Source organism: Symphodus melops (assembly GCF_947650265.1).
Source record: "Symphodus melops genome assembly, chromosome: 2".
Lineage (NCBI taxonomy): Eukaryota > Metazoa > Chordata > Actinopteri > Labriformes > Labridae > Symphodus > Symphodus melops.
The window spans coordinates 17266099-17284590 of NC_136692.1; the positions used below are offsets into that span (position 1 = coordinate 17266099).

Genomic DNA, 18492 nt, shown 5'->3' on the forward strand with positions numbered 1-18492 from the left:
TGGAGGTACAAATCGCCTACCTGAGAGATTCCTAATTCTCACCATGCAAGAAAACCACTATCCCTATTGGAGGGAACAAATGAGGTGTTTGCCACTATGGATTGAGAAAAAGACATGATCCTGAGGTTAAAGTGTCGGGATATTTGTTTCCAGACACAAATAGTATGACGAATAATTAGTTTATTATTGTAGCTTACTTTACTTAGTGTTGTTGCATTTTGATTACTGTGCCATGTGAAGCTTAAGCACACTAACTTCATCTGTGGTCAAAATTCAGTCATGACCAAAAATGAACCTGGATAAAAGACCAGCTAATTCCCAATGCCAGTTTTGTGTCATTGAGTGTATAGGGGTGTAACTATGGTCAAGTCACTTGAGAAGCTTTGAATGCTTTAAACATGTGTTTGTAATCAAATAAACCATATTGGTGACAGCGACAGCCAGCATAAATTCAATGAATCATTGACGTGAAAGTTGTTATTTTATGACAGGGTATTAGTGTAGATTAAATAAATAAACTGAGATTTTGAAAGGAAATTCTTCTTGAGAAAGTTGTTTTAAAAGAATAAAGTTGTTGTCTCTTGCTATGGTTAGCCTACTTTAAAGGTGAATGTCAAAAGAGCAAAAAAAAAAAAAAGTTTAAAAACCCAAAGAAAACATTGAAAATACTACACTTTGCTATTAGATTGCTATTAGCTTAATTTTTAGAGTAATATAATCATGTTGTTTGCCATAAAAATTAATTCTCACTTTACCCTTTGTGTTGTTACTAAGGTTAAGCTTTGGAGTACTGTACTCAGATAATTTTAAAATGTACAGAGTACATTGACTGAGCGTCTTCTCTCTTTCATAGTCATTGTAAAGGTCAGACAATAAGATCTCTTGGATGTTTCTTTAAATGCCTAAACGTCATTGCTGAAGTTTATCTGAGTGACCTACATTTTCTTGAGATGGGACAGACCCTTGAAGGCTCCGGTGGTCTCCAGTACGGAGAGGTCATTGTTGTTGAGTCGCCTTGGATGGTCACAGCGAGTGGGCAGGATGAGGACAGAGCAAAAAAACATTGTTAGCTTGGAATGTGTGTGTCAGTGTGTTTGTGCACTGAATGGGCATCCATGCAGGATGAGTCCATGTCATCATGGATTTCCATAAAGTGCCCCTGTACAGCATGTGTGTGTATTTGTGTGTTGCAGAGATTTAAAATACACAATGAGCGCCACCGGGATTACAGACACTATAACATACTGAATATAAACATCCTCTGAATAGAAAGCTGTGACTGTACACAGAGGAATCGGACTAAACAGCAAGGCAAGGCTCACTGATTGATAGAAACACTTTAGAAAAATCACTTCAATATTCAAAATAACAATTACTTGATCATCCATTAGTAGTATTTTGTCAATTAGAAACGATAACTACTTTTATTCAAGCTTTTCAATATTAAGAATACAAACAATTTAGTGTCAAATTCATATTTTTGGATCATTAATTTCAACCAATGAGCAATTTAAAGAGATTGCTTTAGGCTCTTTAAACCTGAGATGGTTTCCTTTAATAATTTCACATATGTCATGAACAGAAAATAATTCAACATAAAATGTTCATCTAAGCTATCTTGTACAAGAAAAATAGAAATGGCATCTTTAAGAAAAAGCAAAAAGGACTTGTGTAGAAAACCGCACTGATAAACTTTTTTTAAATAGAAAAATAAGTTTTGTAACTCCAATGATGTTGATAACAAACTTCAAATCTCTTTGATTAAACCATAGGTAGATGTTTGCCGACGAGTACGTATTTCAGAATCAGTTTTACTGACTTAAATATCGGCTGATATGTTGCTGTCTGGTTTATATCATGAATGATTGCTCATATTAACACTGTCCTTAAAGTTTCAGAAAATCAAACAGACACTAAGTAGACCATACATGTCTGTTCTGTGTGCTCGTGTTAATCTAAGTGTGCTCTCACAGCTCTTCAGTGGAGGGCGGCAGGTGTTCAGGGAACTTGGTGAGTCTAAGGTTGGAGCAGTCGACCACGTTTGCCTCACAGCGACATTTCGCCGGACACACCGGCTTACTGTTACACTCGTAGCTCAGACGCCTGTCTTCGGCACCTGGACACACACATACATGAACACAGGGACATAAACTTAAAAAAGGGTCTTGATTCAAGAAATCTGTATTCAGTAACTGACACATCTACATAGATAAAATAAGCACACAACATGAACAAATTATTCTGTTTTTTTCCCTCATAACAAAAAGGCTATACTCATCCTTCACATGTGTCAGTACACCCTATGATAAACCCCTTCCTTGCAAACTGTTGGCTAGTTGATGTGTTTCTCTACCATTAACATGAAGAGAGCTCCCCAAAATCAAACTTATGGACTATGCTGCAAACACCATAAAGGGAGCGCTCCTGAAACCTGAATAAAAACACCATATCACAACACCATGGAAATGTTCCATTCAGAATTAGGCATTGCTTGGACTATACATATTTACAATGCAGTTCACATGAACAACTGACATGGCAGATGATATAAACAGATTGTACTTCCATACATATCCTATGTGCCAAAGCAGATAATTAAACATTGGTAAACAGGGGCACCAGTAGCCTCGCCCCACATACAGATGCTCTAGTCCTTCTGTAATGTTAGTTCCCACTTTCTCACTGCTGGATTTCTGTCTCTTTCTTATCTATAGATATAGGCACCAAAAGTTGAAAAATGTTTAAAACGATTTGGAGCATTCAGAGCACTGCTGAGAAAAAGCCGATGTGTTGCTTTTGTGCCGACCCAGCACCTTCTGTCAATCCTGTAGAAGTGTGGTAAAGGGTAATAGATCAAGCTGTTTCAGGGATCAGGCATAGATAGTCTATATGATAACACACACAACAAACTCACCAGGGATGTGGTACTGCTCTTTTGCTGCCATGAACAAAAAAGAAATAAAACCTTGTCAGTCAAAAGTTTTGAAATGCAATACACATACATTCACACACACGCACACACGCACACACACACACACACACACACACACACACACACATTCACACGCACACGCACACACACACGCACACGCACACACACACACACACACACATTCCTTGGCCTGGCCAAACTCGGTCAGTGCTAAATTCTAACATCTTTAAACATGGAAGCTGGCGCGGTAAAGTCTGTCTCGGTGTTTGGTTGTTTAGTGGAGCGATGTGTCGCTCTGCTTGCAGCTCCCCAGGCCTGGCAGAAGACTAAAGCAGAGAGGGGCAGTTAATGTGGTGATCAGAGAGTCTTATATGGTCTCACCAGCCAGAGGCAAAGACGGGGGAAAAGGATCTTAGCATTTGGAGGTATTAATAGTAATGTACTCTATTTCACTTTCTAACAAATATTGTAACTCATTAATCTCATCCTTCTTTTCCACAATGTTGTTTTGAAAAAAGATAGCTCTTAAATTGTTGCAATCTTGCTGCAAATTCTGTTGGATCGTATAACAAATGGCACTTTGTAATACATGTTAGCATCAAGCATCTAAATTTCAATCTGTTTCATAACCGGCCAAAACTTAATTGTTACTATAAATGTAAACACAAAAATTAAAGTGAACAAAATCACTTTATACTCACACAATTTCCAGATGCTGTTTTATACTGTGGACAGTGATATAACTGCATTTGTGTTTTTATTGGCTATGCTTAAAAGGCGTGTATATGACAGAAGGCTTTCGGAGTATGAAAAACATCTTTTCCCTCTACTCCTTGTTTATATATTTCAAGGGAGGTTTTGCAGTTCAACATCATACATATTCAACAGCAGCTGACAGCTTCTTTCTCTCTTGTAGACACACACACACACACACACGCACACACACACACACACACTGACCGGAGCAGCGGAACTTGCTGCTCTTGATCTGTGCAATGCGTTTGTTGGCGAGGCGGCGCGGGCTGGCGCAGCGAGCCCCACTGGTCTCGATGGGGTTTGAACGCAGGAAGTCGGCCAGCCACTTCACATTACAGTCACACACAAACGGGTTCTGGGCCAGGTGGCTGATGGGAAATCACAGGGGACAGCACATCAGTCAGATCAGAGTGGATGGAGTGGAACAGAGCAGAGGAGAACTTAAAATAGCATCATGTGTGTTATCTTACAGCGTCTGGATGCTGTGCAGAGAGCTGAAGGTGCCTTTTGCCAAACTTTGGATCTTGTTATCATAAAGTGACAGCAGAGCCAAGTTCTCCAGGTCCTTGAATACTGAGGCTCTGATGCAGTGGATCTTATTGGCATTAAGCAACCTGATACACACAAGAGAATATCATAAAGACCAGTCAAACTAATGTTAACAAAAAAAGTCAGAAGCATAACAAACCTAATAATGACCTCTAACAATAAAGAAGAGATTTTTCCCCATGCTCGAGCATGTGTAGATATTAATTTGAGCTGCTACTGTTGCATACCTCCTTAACCTGTGAATCACCACCTGGATGTCTGCTGGGGTCATTTGTTTTATTAATACTAATATACAGAACATTCAGACACAGATCAAATACAAAAGGTCGTTATGAGTGACAATTCAATGGGAGCGGAAAACAACAGCAAGAAAAGATATGATGTAAATAGGAAATGGAAGCAAGAGAGTGTGAAAGGAAGAAAAGAAAAAGGACATTAAAATAAAATATGATGTAAGCAGGGGAAAAAATCTGATTAGACAAAGGTATGAAAAAGACAAGAATAAGAAATGGAAATAAAATGTATGCACCGATTGTTAAGAAAACAAAGGAGAAAATAAGAAAAATTAACAGAAAAAAATTAAGAAAATGACAAAAATACAAGAAAATGAACAGAATAAATCAAAATACAGTATTAGATAATGTTAAATAATGATGTTTAAGTACATGAGAAGAAGTGGCAAAAAAACAATTGATCATTCACTCTAACTATGAATCTATAAAACTTCTGACACCTGTTATTAATTTGTGAGTCTGTAAAAAAACGAAAAGAAAAAAAAAAGTAGGTCTTAATGTAATTTAATATAAATGTCAACATGTTGTGTTTTGGACTTACAGCAACTCCAGAGAGGCCAGACCATCAAACACTCCACTGGGCAGCTCAGTGATCTTATTCCCATACAGAACCCTGCACACAAACAGTACTGTGGTTACTGTTATGTTTGTCTACATGTAAGCCTCTTATTTACAATAAATAATTAATTATAATTACAATTTACACATAATGGGAACACATTGACAGAGATATTTGTTTAAAAAAATGATGCACATTTTAAGTGAGACTTCTACAAATTTGGCGGTACCCAGTTTGTGTTGATACTCACAGGGAGTTCAGAGCTCGGAGTCCTTGAAAAGCATCAGGAGCGATCTCAGATATCTGGTTGTTGCTCAAATCTCTGGATACAAAACATAAACATACACAAAACCAGTAACCACACAATGCAGACTTTTTTCACCCTGTCATTGAAATGGACAGGGTTCAAAGGTGTGCACATACTTTACAGTTGTAGTTTGCAGCAGTCTGTCTTAAAACGGAATTTTAGTACAATTTCCAATTCGCTCCTGGAAATATTCTGATCTTTTTTTTTTTGTAGTTGTTCTAACATCTTCATCAGACACAACGGCCATGGAGACATGTTGTTTCTGCTCCCAAAACATGAAGTTGCCTACATGCAGAAATGAGGGCCACTACAACAGCTTTCTCTTTTTCTGTCAGTTTCAAATACTCACTTTTACAATGACTTTAATATGATAATGTTGCTCCTCGTCTGGTTTACTGGTTGCTTTAATATTTGTATTTATGATTCTTTTCTTATTTCCAATCTCAGTTTAGTTTATTGACTTTACTGAAAAGCTTTATTTGAATGTGGATGTTTTTGAAGACTATTGAAAGTGTCCTATTAACAAGGCACTAAGATTGAAAGCCGTTTGGTTTCCTTTTAATGTCACATATTCAGGGTTCAACATACATGAATGGTTTTATTGTTCATTTTCTAACCCCTAAATCAAATTTAATTCAATAACAGAGATTTATAGAGAGAAGAATCCTCACTGAGTCGGAAGACATTGAAATAAGCTCTACAAACGTATTATGTGAAACACAGACCACTTTACGTTTCAGACTCCACGTTTATCCATCTCTTATTTGGCGGCCTGGGCCAAACCACGACATGTCAGATTACAAAATCCTTGATCTGCTGCCACATGTCCATTGCACAACTGTCACTATAAATTGTAAGAGGAAACCACAAGAACCAGGCTGCAAATGTAATCAACTCCTCATCTCAGGGATCGGGACTGTCTCACAGTGATGATGTAGGAGGCACTGGGGGCGAGATGGAAAGGAAAAGGGAAACCGCAGAGAGACAAATATAGAAAGAGAGAATGTCTGAGGGTGGAAATGGGCAAAAGAAAAGGGAAAGAAAGATGCAGTGAGAGTGGACAAAACAATAGCCACAAAGAAAAGAGGAAATTAAACTGAAATAGAGCACATGAAGCTATAAATGTGGTCAAATGTGCTTTTTTCAAACATATTCCCCAGATCACAGTGATATGCGCTTGATTCATCATGCACAACCCCCAAAAGGTCTCTGATGGGGGACTGTATTCGGCTGCCTTCTGTCATAAATCAAGCGCTCTCCCATGCTGAAATTCCTCTGGGTCTGTGTTTTATGCTGAGCAGGAAAACCACAGCTCAGTGAGCATGTGGAGACAGCAGGAGAGGAGAACGATCGCGTTAGTAGATCAGAGTTTGCCCCCTCTGGAGGTAAAAATCGGAATCCTATTGGTTGAGATGAAATTCAAAAGTTGAAGCAAAATCATTCTCCCTGGATGTGGATGTGATGTTACTGTAGCAGACTTTTAAAAGGGGGCTAGTTAAATGCACATCATGTAGTTGAAGGGCAGAGCAAAAACAGAAGACTGAGGAAGAAGATAGAAAAAAAAATGGATGGATGGATGGATGGATGGATGGATGGATGGATGGATGGATGGATGGATGGATGGATGGATGGATGGATGGATGGATGGATAGACAGACAGACAGACAGACAGACAGACAGACAGACAGACAGACAGACAGACAGACAGACAGACAGACAGACAGACAGACAGACAGACAGACAGACAGACAGACAGACAGATAGATAGATAGATAGATAGATAGATAGATAGATAGATAGATAGATAGATAGATAGATAGATAGATAGATAGATAGATAGATAGATAGATAGATAGATAAAGTTGGTTTGTGTTTAAAGCACTCACATTCGGCGAAGCTTCTTGTAGGAGGTGAAGGCTCCCGGAGGAACCGACTTGATGCCATTCTGCTCCAAACGTCTGAAGAGACAGAGACAGAGCCAGACAGGCAGAGACAATGAGACAGTGACACAGAAACAGACAGACATCAATAATTTGCCTCCAGAAGCTAAGAGCACAGCACAGCATCAGCACAGCTGCCAAAAGGGACATTACTTCAGTCAACAGGACCGTCTGAAACTGCTTTTTACACTACTCAAAAATGTCTCCACACACAGCGTTAATTAAAAAGTTCTCGCCATTTATGCAAGTTCGTTCTCATTCGACCTGAAACTAAAGTCTCTTGATTCTCACAGGGAAAAACACATTTAAAAGCAACAAAACTCGTGGTCAGTACTTCATGACTTAGAAAACTTTTTTGCCATGAAGTTTTTTGGGAGAGAAAGCTCGTACTGGTGTCAGGAATAAAAAAAATTGAGCATTAAACGGGTTAAAAGGTGTTGTCTTTATTAGTCCTCAGTGTTTTCTGTTGGCAGGATACTGTCGATTCTCAGCTGATGTAAAACATTTAAAAACACTTTTGTATTTGTAACGTCAATTTAATAAAGCAACAGGACGAAGCTGTGCAGCTACAGTAGCATGTACTGTATACAGTCTGTGCACACATCACATCACAGGGCTCACAATGGTTTACATCTCTGCTGCAGACAATGAGTTCATTTTAGTTTTTATCTCGATGCTGCACGAGGGACGAGCTCAACGTCATTGGTGGATCAGGGATCAAGATATTTGTGCATGTTACAGTCTGTGTATCTAATTTGTTACCTGATAGTAAGATATCCTGTCTCTGTGCCAAATGAGCTAAACACTGAAGCAAAGCAGTGTGTATTTAAGAAAGTGTTCAACATTAAAGGGAATAATGCCTCAAGCAGCGAAATGAGACGAAGCATTGTTTGTTTCTTTGACTGAGTGCATTTCTTGACACTGCAGAGATTTAGAGAGGTGCACATGATGAAACTCAAAGTTGATTTAAAATGTACGGATACACTTCTTGCAACCCAAGTTGAGTCTTTAACTCTACTTGTACAACGTCTTACTTCTAAGGTACTTACATCTCGGTCATGGCTTCAGGCAGGTGGGCGGGGATGGCAGTAAGGCCCCTCCCTCGACAGTCTACTATGTTGTTGCTGCAGGAACACATCGGAGGACAGGAGCCAGACGCCAGGCTGCATGGCTGAACAAAGGCGCTGCCACCATGACCTTTAAAAACAAAATCAAACAACAGATAAAATGTTCAAAAATATTCCATCATCCACATTTTTACCTGGGCTTGTGTTGTCACTCTGCTGTTCACTACCTGAGCAGGCAAAGTCGCTCTTTCTCAGCTCGGCAAGGTTGAGGCCCCTCAGCGTAGGGGGAGAGCTGCACTGAGTGTAGAGGCCTAATGCCGCCCGCTGGCGTAACCATGGAGACAGCCAGGCCAGGTGACAGTCACAGCGCAGAGAGTTAGAGTGGAGGCGACTGGAGGGGGGGGAGGGGGGGGGATGACAAGTAGAAAACAGAGGTGTAGAGGGAAGAATGGAAGAGGATGATGAATTAAAAAAGGGAAAAGAAAAAGAAAGAGTGGAGGAAGTAAGGAAGAGATGAAGCAAACAGAAAGAATCGAGGCGAAGGGAAGAAAGGAGTGACAGATTGAAGGGAAGGAGAATAAAGTGAAAACAGAGTTTGAGGATAAAGACAGTTAAAGGAGGAAGGAGTTGAATAAAAAGAAAGTGAAAGAGCAAAGGAGGGTGATAAAGGGGAGAAAAAAGGTAAGGAGAGTATCAGGTAAAAAAATAATAATTGGAAGGAAACAACAAAGTGAGTGAAAGGGAATGAAAGGAAGTAGAACAAGAAAAGGGAATTTAACCAAATATAAGGTGAAACAGTGAAAGGTAAGAAGACAAAGGAGAATGAAAATAACATTTAAACGTATTTGTCATTTTTTACTTTTGAGTGTTTGAGGTTCAATTGAGTAAAATCTGGGTGATTCTTGAATTCTGGGTAATGTATTGAAGTGCAGGACTCACAAGGTGCGCAGCTTTGGCATGTGGTTGAAACTGGAGACTGGAATACTGCTGATGTTATTATTGTTTAGTGTGCTAGAAGAAAAAAAGAGAAAAACAATCAAAACAAGCGGTAAGGAAAGAGTGAGGGATTAAAAGTGTACAATAAGAGGGAATGAGGGGAGAAGGATTCCCAAAGAAGTTATAAAAGGGAAAAAAGAGAAAGAAAGAAAGAAAGAAAGAAAGAAAGAAAGAAAGAAAGAACGAAAGAAAGAACGAAAGAAAGAAAGAGAATCAAGAGCGAGAGAGACACAAATTAGAACAAAACCATGAAACTATAATTCTGTTGTTACACAAAATAACAAGATTCAAAGTCTTAAAGCACAGATAAAGATATGAGTGCAATATATTAATAGACAAACATGTTCATACAAACATCCGATTTGAAACATGTCTGGATTAAATAGATTTTTCAGAATACTCACAGGACTTCCAGAGAGCGCAGCGCTCTAAAGGCCCCCTCCTCTATACAGCTGATGTGGTTTTTATCCAGCTGACTGTTGATGAAAACAATACAACACCAATGATAATAATCAGGCCATCAATGCTTTCAGCCATTCAAATGAGCTAGATTCAATATTGTATACAACTTCTTTTCACACCGCTTTAGTTAAAGCTCCAGTGCCAAACTTTCAATTACAATTTCCATCTTATTTTTAAAAAAAGTGAGTCTTGAGATTTGAAAGTGGGTGGGTAGCAAATGGACAAGATCTGCATGTGCATGTTTGAACTAGTGAAAAATGTTCACAAATCCGTATGAGCTGCTGTTCACTCTCTGAGAATAATTTTCCTAACATCAAAAATCAATGAAATATTCGAACATGTTCACAGCAAAGAGGATGACATCATCTTAAAGAATGATTTCTATCAACATCCCCAACTAGTGACTTCAAGGGTCCTTGATACGCTGTATGACTCGCGTCTAAACTCTGTCAGAGAAAAGGTAAATAAAGGATTTTGTGTATGTTGAGCAAACTTTGGTGGATTTAGATTAACAGCAAATTAAGAGCCTACCTTCATACTCAGTTAAGAAAATAATAATTTAATGAGGGATTGATATGAAATCTTCTGTCCCAGTTTGTGATGTTTACAGTTTCTTACATGAACAGAATTTACCATTGTCTGTAATTTTCTCTTTTTTTACAGTTTGTTTTTTATATCTGTGTGTGTGTGTGTGTGTGTGTGTGTGTGTGTGTGTGTGTGTGTGTGTGTGTGTGTGTGTGTGTGTGTGTGTGTGGGTGTGTGTGCGTGTGTATACTCCACACACAGGTTTTTGAGATCCACGGCTCCTCTAAAGGCTCTCCTCGGGACTGCTTGGATGAAATTTTCACTCACATCCCTGGAAAAGTAAACACAGAGGGACCTGATGTTGAGACAAATACACATGTAGTAGAAATTGTAAACTGGAGCCAAAGCAACACGATGGTCATTCCAACCATATGCAGAAGAACAACTGAAGTGATCCTCATGGTTGTCTAATTTTCATGTTAACATTATAACATGAAATGGCCATCATCCAAATATCTAGTTTTTTTTTTTTTCGACTTGTGCTGAGAAACACTGGGTCCTCCTGCAGACTTTACCCAGGCTGACATGCACCATAATAATACCGAAAAAAAATACCATTCCCCCCTTATCTAAATGCAATTTCTTCCTCAATCGTGCAGTAATCTGGGGCCACCAGATTAGGAGAGGGATTTTTGAATAAAGAGAAAACATAAAACCACATGAAATCAACTGACACAGCATAATTTAAGAGGATAAGTGTGGTGTGTGTGTGTGTGTGTGTGTGTGTGTGTGTGTGTGTGTGTGTGTGTGTGTGTGTGTGTGTGTGTGTGTGTGTGTGTGTGTGTGTGTGTGTGTGTGTGTGTGTGCGTGTGCGTGCGTGCGTAGGATGTACATCATCACTGGCCGCCCTGGAGGACCTCAGACACACTCCATTAAAGTCGGGGTCAAACCAGAGAGGCTGACAGAGGAGGAAACACCCACTAACTGTCTCAGACCTCCACTGCTGATAAAATAGAGGATGCTGTTTCAAAACAACAAGCTCACAATGATAATATTCGCACAGCAGAACACTGGACTGAACCTGAACCTTTTGTGTTTTCTGCAGGAAAAGAAAGGTTTGTAAAGTAGGATTTATCTGTTGCCACTGCAAATGTAAACACACTTGGGTGGTTACACCATCAGAGGGGAACATTGTACAAGCATGATGCACCGCTTTTGTAACTTTTTTATCAGTTGTTATTGTTGTGCTAATAGGGTACTACCTGAATTAGTATTGTGAATGCACTAATTTTATCATGAGGAAATATCTATTTTACCTAATAACATTAGGTAACAGCTGATAGCCTAGCCGTCATGATGCCCACTTCATGTACAGAGGCTATAGTCCTCATCACAGCAGCCCTTTGCTCTACTCTCCTCTCCCAACACTTCTTGTCCCTTTTCAGCTGTCCTATCTTAGAAAGGAAAAAATCCAAATTCATAAAATGTACCATTTTCACATCGCATGTTTTGGTAAAGTACATAAGCCAAGCAGAAGCAGTTTCCTTTAGAACAAATAATTTTATCAAACTTTTCCCTGATGTTGAAACTTGAAAACTGACTGGGGTTGGAAAACAGAAAGTTATCAAATTAGTCAACAGTGGCTAATTCCTTGGATGGCGAATAAGCTTGTTCATCCTTGTGTTTCCCATAAATGTGGTTATTTTGTAATGTGGATCTTATCTGATATGTTTGAGTAAAGAAGCAAAGAGAGGTCAAATGTCGAGTAGTAAATCCAACTTTAACGTGACCATAATTACTGTTTTTTCCCGTCAATGTCTTCAACAATCTCTGCAGACAAAGCCCTTCAACAATCCTTGCTACTTAATGAACATGTACGTTGGCTGTAAAAATTGTTATGTAACTTATATTCCTTGGAGTTTGAAGCCAGCTGTGACAGTATGTTCAAGAAACTGCAGTTTTTTTGCACTGCCACATTCGCTTCACTTTTCATCCTCCAAGGCTACCACATGTCTGTCTGAATGGATTACATCAAGACGGCCACCTTCCATTCTTCAATGTATCATAAAAGTTGAACAAAGTTATGACCCTGCAATGTACAGGTGTGAGACAAAAGAACTAAGATTGTGATGTTTGTATGACAACATGTTGAGGTTCTGGGTCATACGAGGACTAGTTTAGGTATTAAAACATCATTGAAATCTAAAACATGATTCATTTTGAGAAATCTGAGAAAAGATAAGTATCAATTGACCAGATATTTTCATTTTCTACACATAGTGAGCATTAAACTCTTCTAAGGTGGCAAACTTCGGCTGTAGTCTGTGTAAACGATCCACGTCTGATCAGTCGGTGCACTCTGTCTGTTACAGCTCTGCTGCTGTCAACATTTCAGTGGGAAACCAGAAATCTCTTCTGTGTGGCCAAACCAAAGGAAGTCTTAAAGTGAGGTCAGTGGTAAGAAGAAGCATGACAGCTTGAAATAAAATACATCAGCAGGACAAAAAGAGAGCAAGCTAACTTGAACTTAGACTGACACTGTCTGAGGTCTGCGATAAAACCAGAGGTCTCCACAAGATGCTGAGGCATAAAGCTCTGTGGTGTCTGTGACATGAAACAAGCGCAGGAGGAGGTGGTGAGGGATATAAAATGAACAGGAGGAAAAGGAGGACAAGTTCATAGAGCACAGAAATCAGGCGGGAAATAGGTGAAATAGACCATGAGTTAGAGAGAAAAAGAAATAAGCAATCAACAAGATACAAGATGAGTTGGAGCAGAAAAAAACAGAGAAGGGACTTTAGGCCTGATAGAGGGAGACAGGAGAGAAGAGACGTCCAGTTGCACATCCAGTTTTTCTGCTTGGTCTCTGAGAGAGATGCAGAGCCAGTGAACCAAACTAACTGCTTGCTTTTAAATGTGTGTCCCTCTCTGTTCACGTCCAGAAAGCTTTATATCTGAATATGAGCAGCAGAAAAACAATGTCATTTTAGGTTCCGCTTCTCATAATTATTCATTTATTTACAAGACAGAGGAGGATAAAAAGACTAGCGCTTGGCAAACAGACAACCGCCAACACAGCACAGTGGTTTCAAAGTATAGGCCCGACACTTTTCAGGGAACATGGGAGAGAAAGTTTTTAGAATCAGTGATTTAACAGAACAAAAACTAAACAATAAAAAAAAGTTTAAAAAAAAGGTGTGATTTCAAGTGTGATGTATGAAACATCTTAAGCAAGCTTTAAGTGCCAAAAAGAACATTTGTATGCTGGAAATTTTTGTGCCGCGTGAACATCGGGGCATCCATCCACCCATCCGTTATCTATATCGCATTTCCCGTTAGGGGTAGCAGGGGACTGGAGCCGATCCCAGCTACGATTGAGCGAGAGGCAGAGTACGGACTGTTCTCCAGTCAATCACAGGGCTGCCACACTCAGCTGATGGCAGCTGGCATTTCTTGTTTGGTACTGAGTTGGTGTTGTGGCCCTGAACTAAAATCAGAATCTGCTCGTTGTTTGTTTTGAAGAGCCAGTGTAAATCTTTTTCTACAAGTTTTTAGTCTTAATTTAATCATAGACAGAACGACAAAAAGAGATTGTTTCATATCAACCTCTTGGTAGATCAAAAAAAAACAAAAAACCTGCAATTATGTAATCTGACACTCTGAAAGAAAGTAAGCTATTTTCCCTACTCGGGACGAACACATTAGACAAATGTAAAACTATGCATTTCCATGAAAGTTTTTTTTTTTTTTTTCATTTTTATGTAGAATTAAAACTGTTGTATCAGAATACCACAAATGTAGTCCGGTATACTTTGCACACACACTTACACACAGAGACACACACACTCCTACACGTGTACACACACACACACACACACACACACACACACATATTAAAGATGCTTTCCCATCAGGTTGTCAAGATATCTGTTGCTGGGACACCAGCAGGCTGGATATGATGTTTACTGGAGGGAAACACAGACTGGTCACAGCTGGACGTGTGTGTGCGATGAGTGTGTGTCTTTCTCTCTCTCTCCTGCTATCTCCCCGTTTCATTTACTGATCCGTTCGGATGTCAGTTGTGCCCTTGCTCCCTCCTCTTCATCCTCTCATTGTTCCACCGTCTCTCCTGTCGATGCAATATCCTCCTCTTCTCTCTATCCCTCGCTCCCTGCTCACAATGGAGGGTGAGAAAGGTAAACTTTCCCACTTGCTCCCTGCCCCTCATCTACTGATCACCTCTCTGTGTATCCATCACTCCCAGTCAGAGGTCAAACACGGGTTACATTCGGTCAAGGAATGTGACTTCTAGTTGTAACCAATGATCCAGTAGGTGACCTTGCCTGTGCTTACCATTTCATGAGAAAGAAAGAAGTCTGACAGCGACAGAGAGGAAAAACCCATCAGAACACAAGTTGTCATCTTGGTTAGAGTCCTTTTACACCTCTAAGAGCCTTTCGAACACTTTGATGGTTGAATGGATTTGATCCAATATGATAAAATCCTGATTCACCCTAAGCTTAACCAACAATACACATAACTAAATAACTTCTTAAACAAAATAATTGTATTTATTTAAAGGTATACAAACAAGAGTAACACATAGATCTGCGCTATTTTAACAAAGTAACTGCTCTAACCGTGCATTTATACAGTATCAGAAAATATTAAAAAAAAAAAAAAATCCTGATTAGGCAAATTCAACTTCAAATCTCCTAAAGTCTTAAAAGGAACTGAAAAAAGTAATGAAACTTCCTGCTTGCTGATTTGATTTCATCAAGATAAATTGGCATTTCATAACTGACCTGTGGCTTCTTTCCTGCATGTCATTCCCCATTCTCTTTCTCTCCACGATTTCTAACCCCTAACCCTAAAGCCCAAAAAATAAATCTTACATAAAATTAAGATAACAAAAAAATAGCATGTGAATACAGCGTCCTTAAAAACACATGATCAGCTAAGGTGGTTCAGCAACATTAGCTTGATAGTCCTCCCCTTTTAACACGCCCGATCCTAATCGAGTCTCATTGTTTAAATGTTTTTTTGTTCAAGGAAGTTTTGAGCATCACTCAGCTCAGGTGAAGGAACACTGATGTCATCAACCATCAGATCTTTCTGACCAGCTCACAACCAAGCTGTATTAACTAACAACTAAAACATAAAGACGCTAAAGCCTCTGTGATGCTATTGTCACATTTTTAAAGGTTGTGTACAATTAATCAGCAATACTAAGGAAAATACGATAATATGTGTCTCATAAGTGACCATTTCCTCTGCACTTTTGACATGAATCACCGAAATACACCTAAAAATGAGAGCACAAAGTTTCATGATTGACCCCCATCAAGCCAGGTCAGCAGACAGATTCTGAGCAATAACATGGTTAATATTTCATTGTAATAGTCTGGCCCCCTCCTCAATCTGACAAACACAAAAACACAGCAAGAAAAACAGCTTAAATAAGTTATCACCTTCAAGAGGAGGAAAGATGAGGGGAAGGACGAAGGAGAAAGGAGAGACGTTTTGAAATAAAAGTCAGAGACCCAAGAGATTGAAAAGAGAAACTAAAGTTAAAACCAGATGTAAAGAACAAAACAGAGTCAATAATTGGAGCGGTGCAGCAGCAGCAGAAAGCAGACAACAGCGGTCAACCAGGGAAACCACTGGAAGCGAGGATAACCCTGAAAAGACTGAAAACACAAACAGGCACATAAAGCTACACAAAATCAAAATTAATGCAAGTGCACACATGCACACACACACACACACACACACACACACACACACACACACACACACATGCTTGCACACACTTGCCTGGAAATAATGACACAAATGAGTAACACAAAATATGTTGAACTAGATAGGAATTCAATAGACTAATCTCAAAACAATTTGAAACATGTCTGTTGTGCTTTTCGACCTTTCTCTTTGAACTATCATTAAAGTCAATTTAAAAATAATTAAAGAAAAAGCACAAAGTTTGACATAAAAAAAGAGGAAAAGAGAAGACTGGGATGAGAGTAAATCATCTTGTTTTACTTCAGAAGTCGTTCATTTTCTCTAGTTTCCCTTTTGTTTGAGTTGACCACAGAGCTTCAGGCTGGGAGTTCACACAAAGAACACTGCATGAAAAACACATTAAACATTCTCACACACTCGACACAAACGCAAATAAACTGCACATGTGCTAAAAAGCCACACGCACAACTCGCAAAGGAAACATGGCTGCTCCTGTAACTCAACACAACGGTTACACCAAAGGCAACAACAAACACACATACAACTCAAATTCAAAAGAACTTCACAAACTCTCATGTTGCAGTTGAGAATAACAACAACAAATGGTAAATATATTTGAGTTAAATTTATGGGTATGGATGGGACGAAAAACAAGATCTCGGTGTTCAAGATCCTTTGGGATGCTCCAAACTGCTACCACAAAATCTATCAACTTCCTGTTGCTTTCTCTTTTGTTCAACCTAATCATTTAGTTGGAAGTTAGAGAAGTTTTTATTTCTCTTCTTTTCATCCAATCACAGAGGAGCTGAGCGCTTATTTGGACAATCCCACGCAAGATGGGGAAGATAAATGGACTACACTACACTCCCTAGTTTTTCATGTTTAAAGTCACATTCACCTTTTTGCCCATACATTCATACACTAATTATGTTCCATTCAAGTCCACTGATATGCTTATTATTCACAAACATTCATGCACAGTGACTCTGCCTTCAGGCCAGGAGTAATTTAGGGTGGAACACTGCCACCTTCAAAATTGAAGGGGCAACCCACTCTCCAATACATGTCTATACTCTAACATGAGTGATTTGCTTTTTGAACAGTCATGTATGTTTTCTTTTACCTATCATGCTCTCACTGAGTCCTCTTTACTTTGGATAGACATGACAGGAACAATCCCTGCTCCTGACAGAACCTTCCACTAACATGCTCGGTATGTAGACACACACAAACTTTGTTCTATACGGAATACCAGCAGAGGTCCGTCCTCATCACAGGTCCTGTTTTGCAGACTGAAGCTGTTACCACAAACAGCAGGAAGCATCCCAGGATCCTGGCTATGACCAGTAACACAAATTCTGGGAAAAGACGGAGCTCCTGTGTGTTCTGTGATGATTCATTTGAGCCCTGTTGATAGTATAAATATTGGAATGTATCCATCTGCAAATGGACCGAACACACGCTGACCTATCTGCTGGACAATTTCCATCTGAAGCCCTGTTGAGTGTGTTTAATGTCAAGTTTGAGCATAGAAGTACTTCTAAACATACTGTTCCTCGGAAAGGACTCAACAGTTTTTGTGTTGACTTGTCCAAATGCACCATGTTTTTAACTCCAATGTTTTCAAATGCTAAGTTAAACTTCACATCTCTTCACAATTTTTGCATTTCCTGAATAGTAGTAGAAAAGAAAGTTTCATTTGACTTGGCCTGGCCTTTGACCTGGCATTAGTGGATAGCAAATTAAGAGGGTTTTTTTTTTTTTTTAATTCATATAATGTGTTTCTTTATAATTTTACATTTTTTAACAGATTTCCAATGGTTAGTAGTGTTCTCGAACTCTAAAGTGCGACTCATCTTTTCAGCATCTTCAGGTCTGTGTTTGCTGCTGGCACTGAGCTTTACTTAAAATCGCAGCTGCAACCAGCAGATTTCAGATTTGATTAAAAAAACCCTTTATTAATCTCCAGTGAATTAACTTGTTGGCCACTTGGTCAGTTCATACACATGCCAAACAATATCAACAATACAATCACAGTAAACACCAAGTAAATGAATAATAAACAACATTGAAACCATTTAAGACACAATGTAGAGCCATGAATCTGCCACATCTGAAAATGTTCATTAAAATAATTGACTGCTGCTGGAACAAAGGACCTTCTCAGTCGTTCAGCAGTTCACTGAGGCATTACTGGTTACTCATTGAAGGAGATTTAATGAACTCAAAGGACCCTTTCGCAAAAGACAAACAGGCTCTGATTAATCTGCTGTACACCTGCTCAACATCTACAAAGTCAACATAAACTTCTAGAAGGACTCAACTAAAACTCAAAAATTCTCATGATATGATGGGTGGACTAAA

At 39.1% G+C, this 18492-nt stretch overlaps 1 protein-coding gene across 1 annotated transcript in view; it reads right to left on the reverse strand.

Moving 5' to 3' along the window:
* LOC306820395 (slit homolog 1 protein-like) overlaps positions 1-18492 on the reverse strand; it is a 66170-nt gene that overhangs the window by 23839 nt on the left and 23839 nt on the right. Inside the window, exons 6-18 of the mRNA XM_079338217.1 lie at positions 10646-10717; positions 9804-9875; positions 9343-9414; positions 8631-8794; positions 8386-8533; positions 7283-7354; positions 5340-5411; positions 5072-5143; positions 4159-4302; positions 3893-4056; positions 2915-2938; positions 1972-2116; positions 940-1014 (exon numbers count right to left, since the gene is read on the reverse strand). Of these exons, the coding sequence (XP_079194343.1) occupies positions 940-1014; positions 1972-2116; positions 2915-2938; positions 3893-4056; positions 4159-4302; positions 5072-5143; positions 5340-5411; positions 7283-7354; positions 8386-8533; positions 8631-8794; positions 9343-9414; positions 9804-9875; positions 10646-10717 (1296 nt within the window). The remainder of the gene's footprint in view (positions 1-939; positions 1015-1971; positions 2117-2914; positions 2939-3892; positions 4057-4158; positions 4303-5071; positions 5144-5339; positions 5412-7282; positions 7355-8385; positions 8534-8630; positions 8795-9342; positions 9415-9803; positions 9876-10645; positions 10718-18492) is intronic.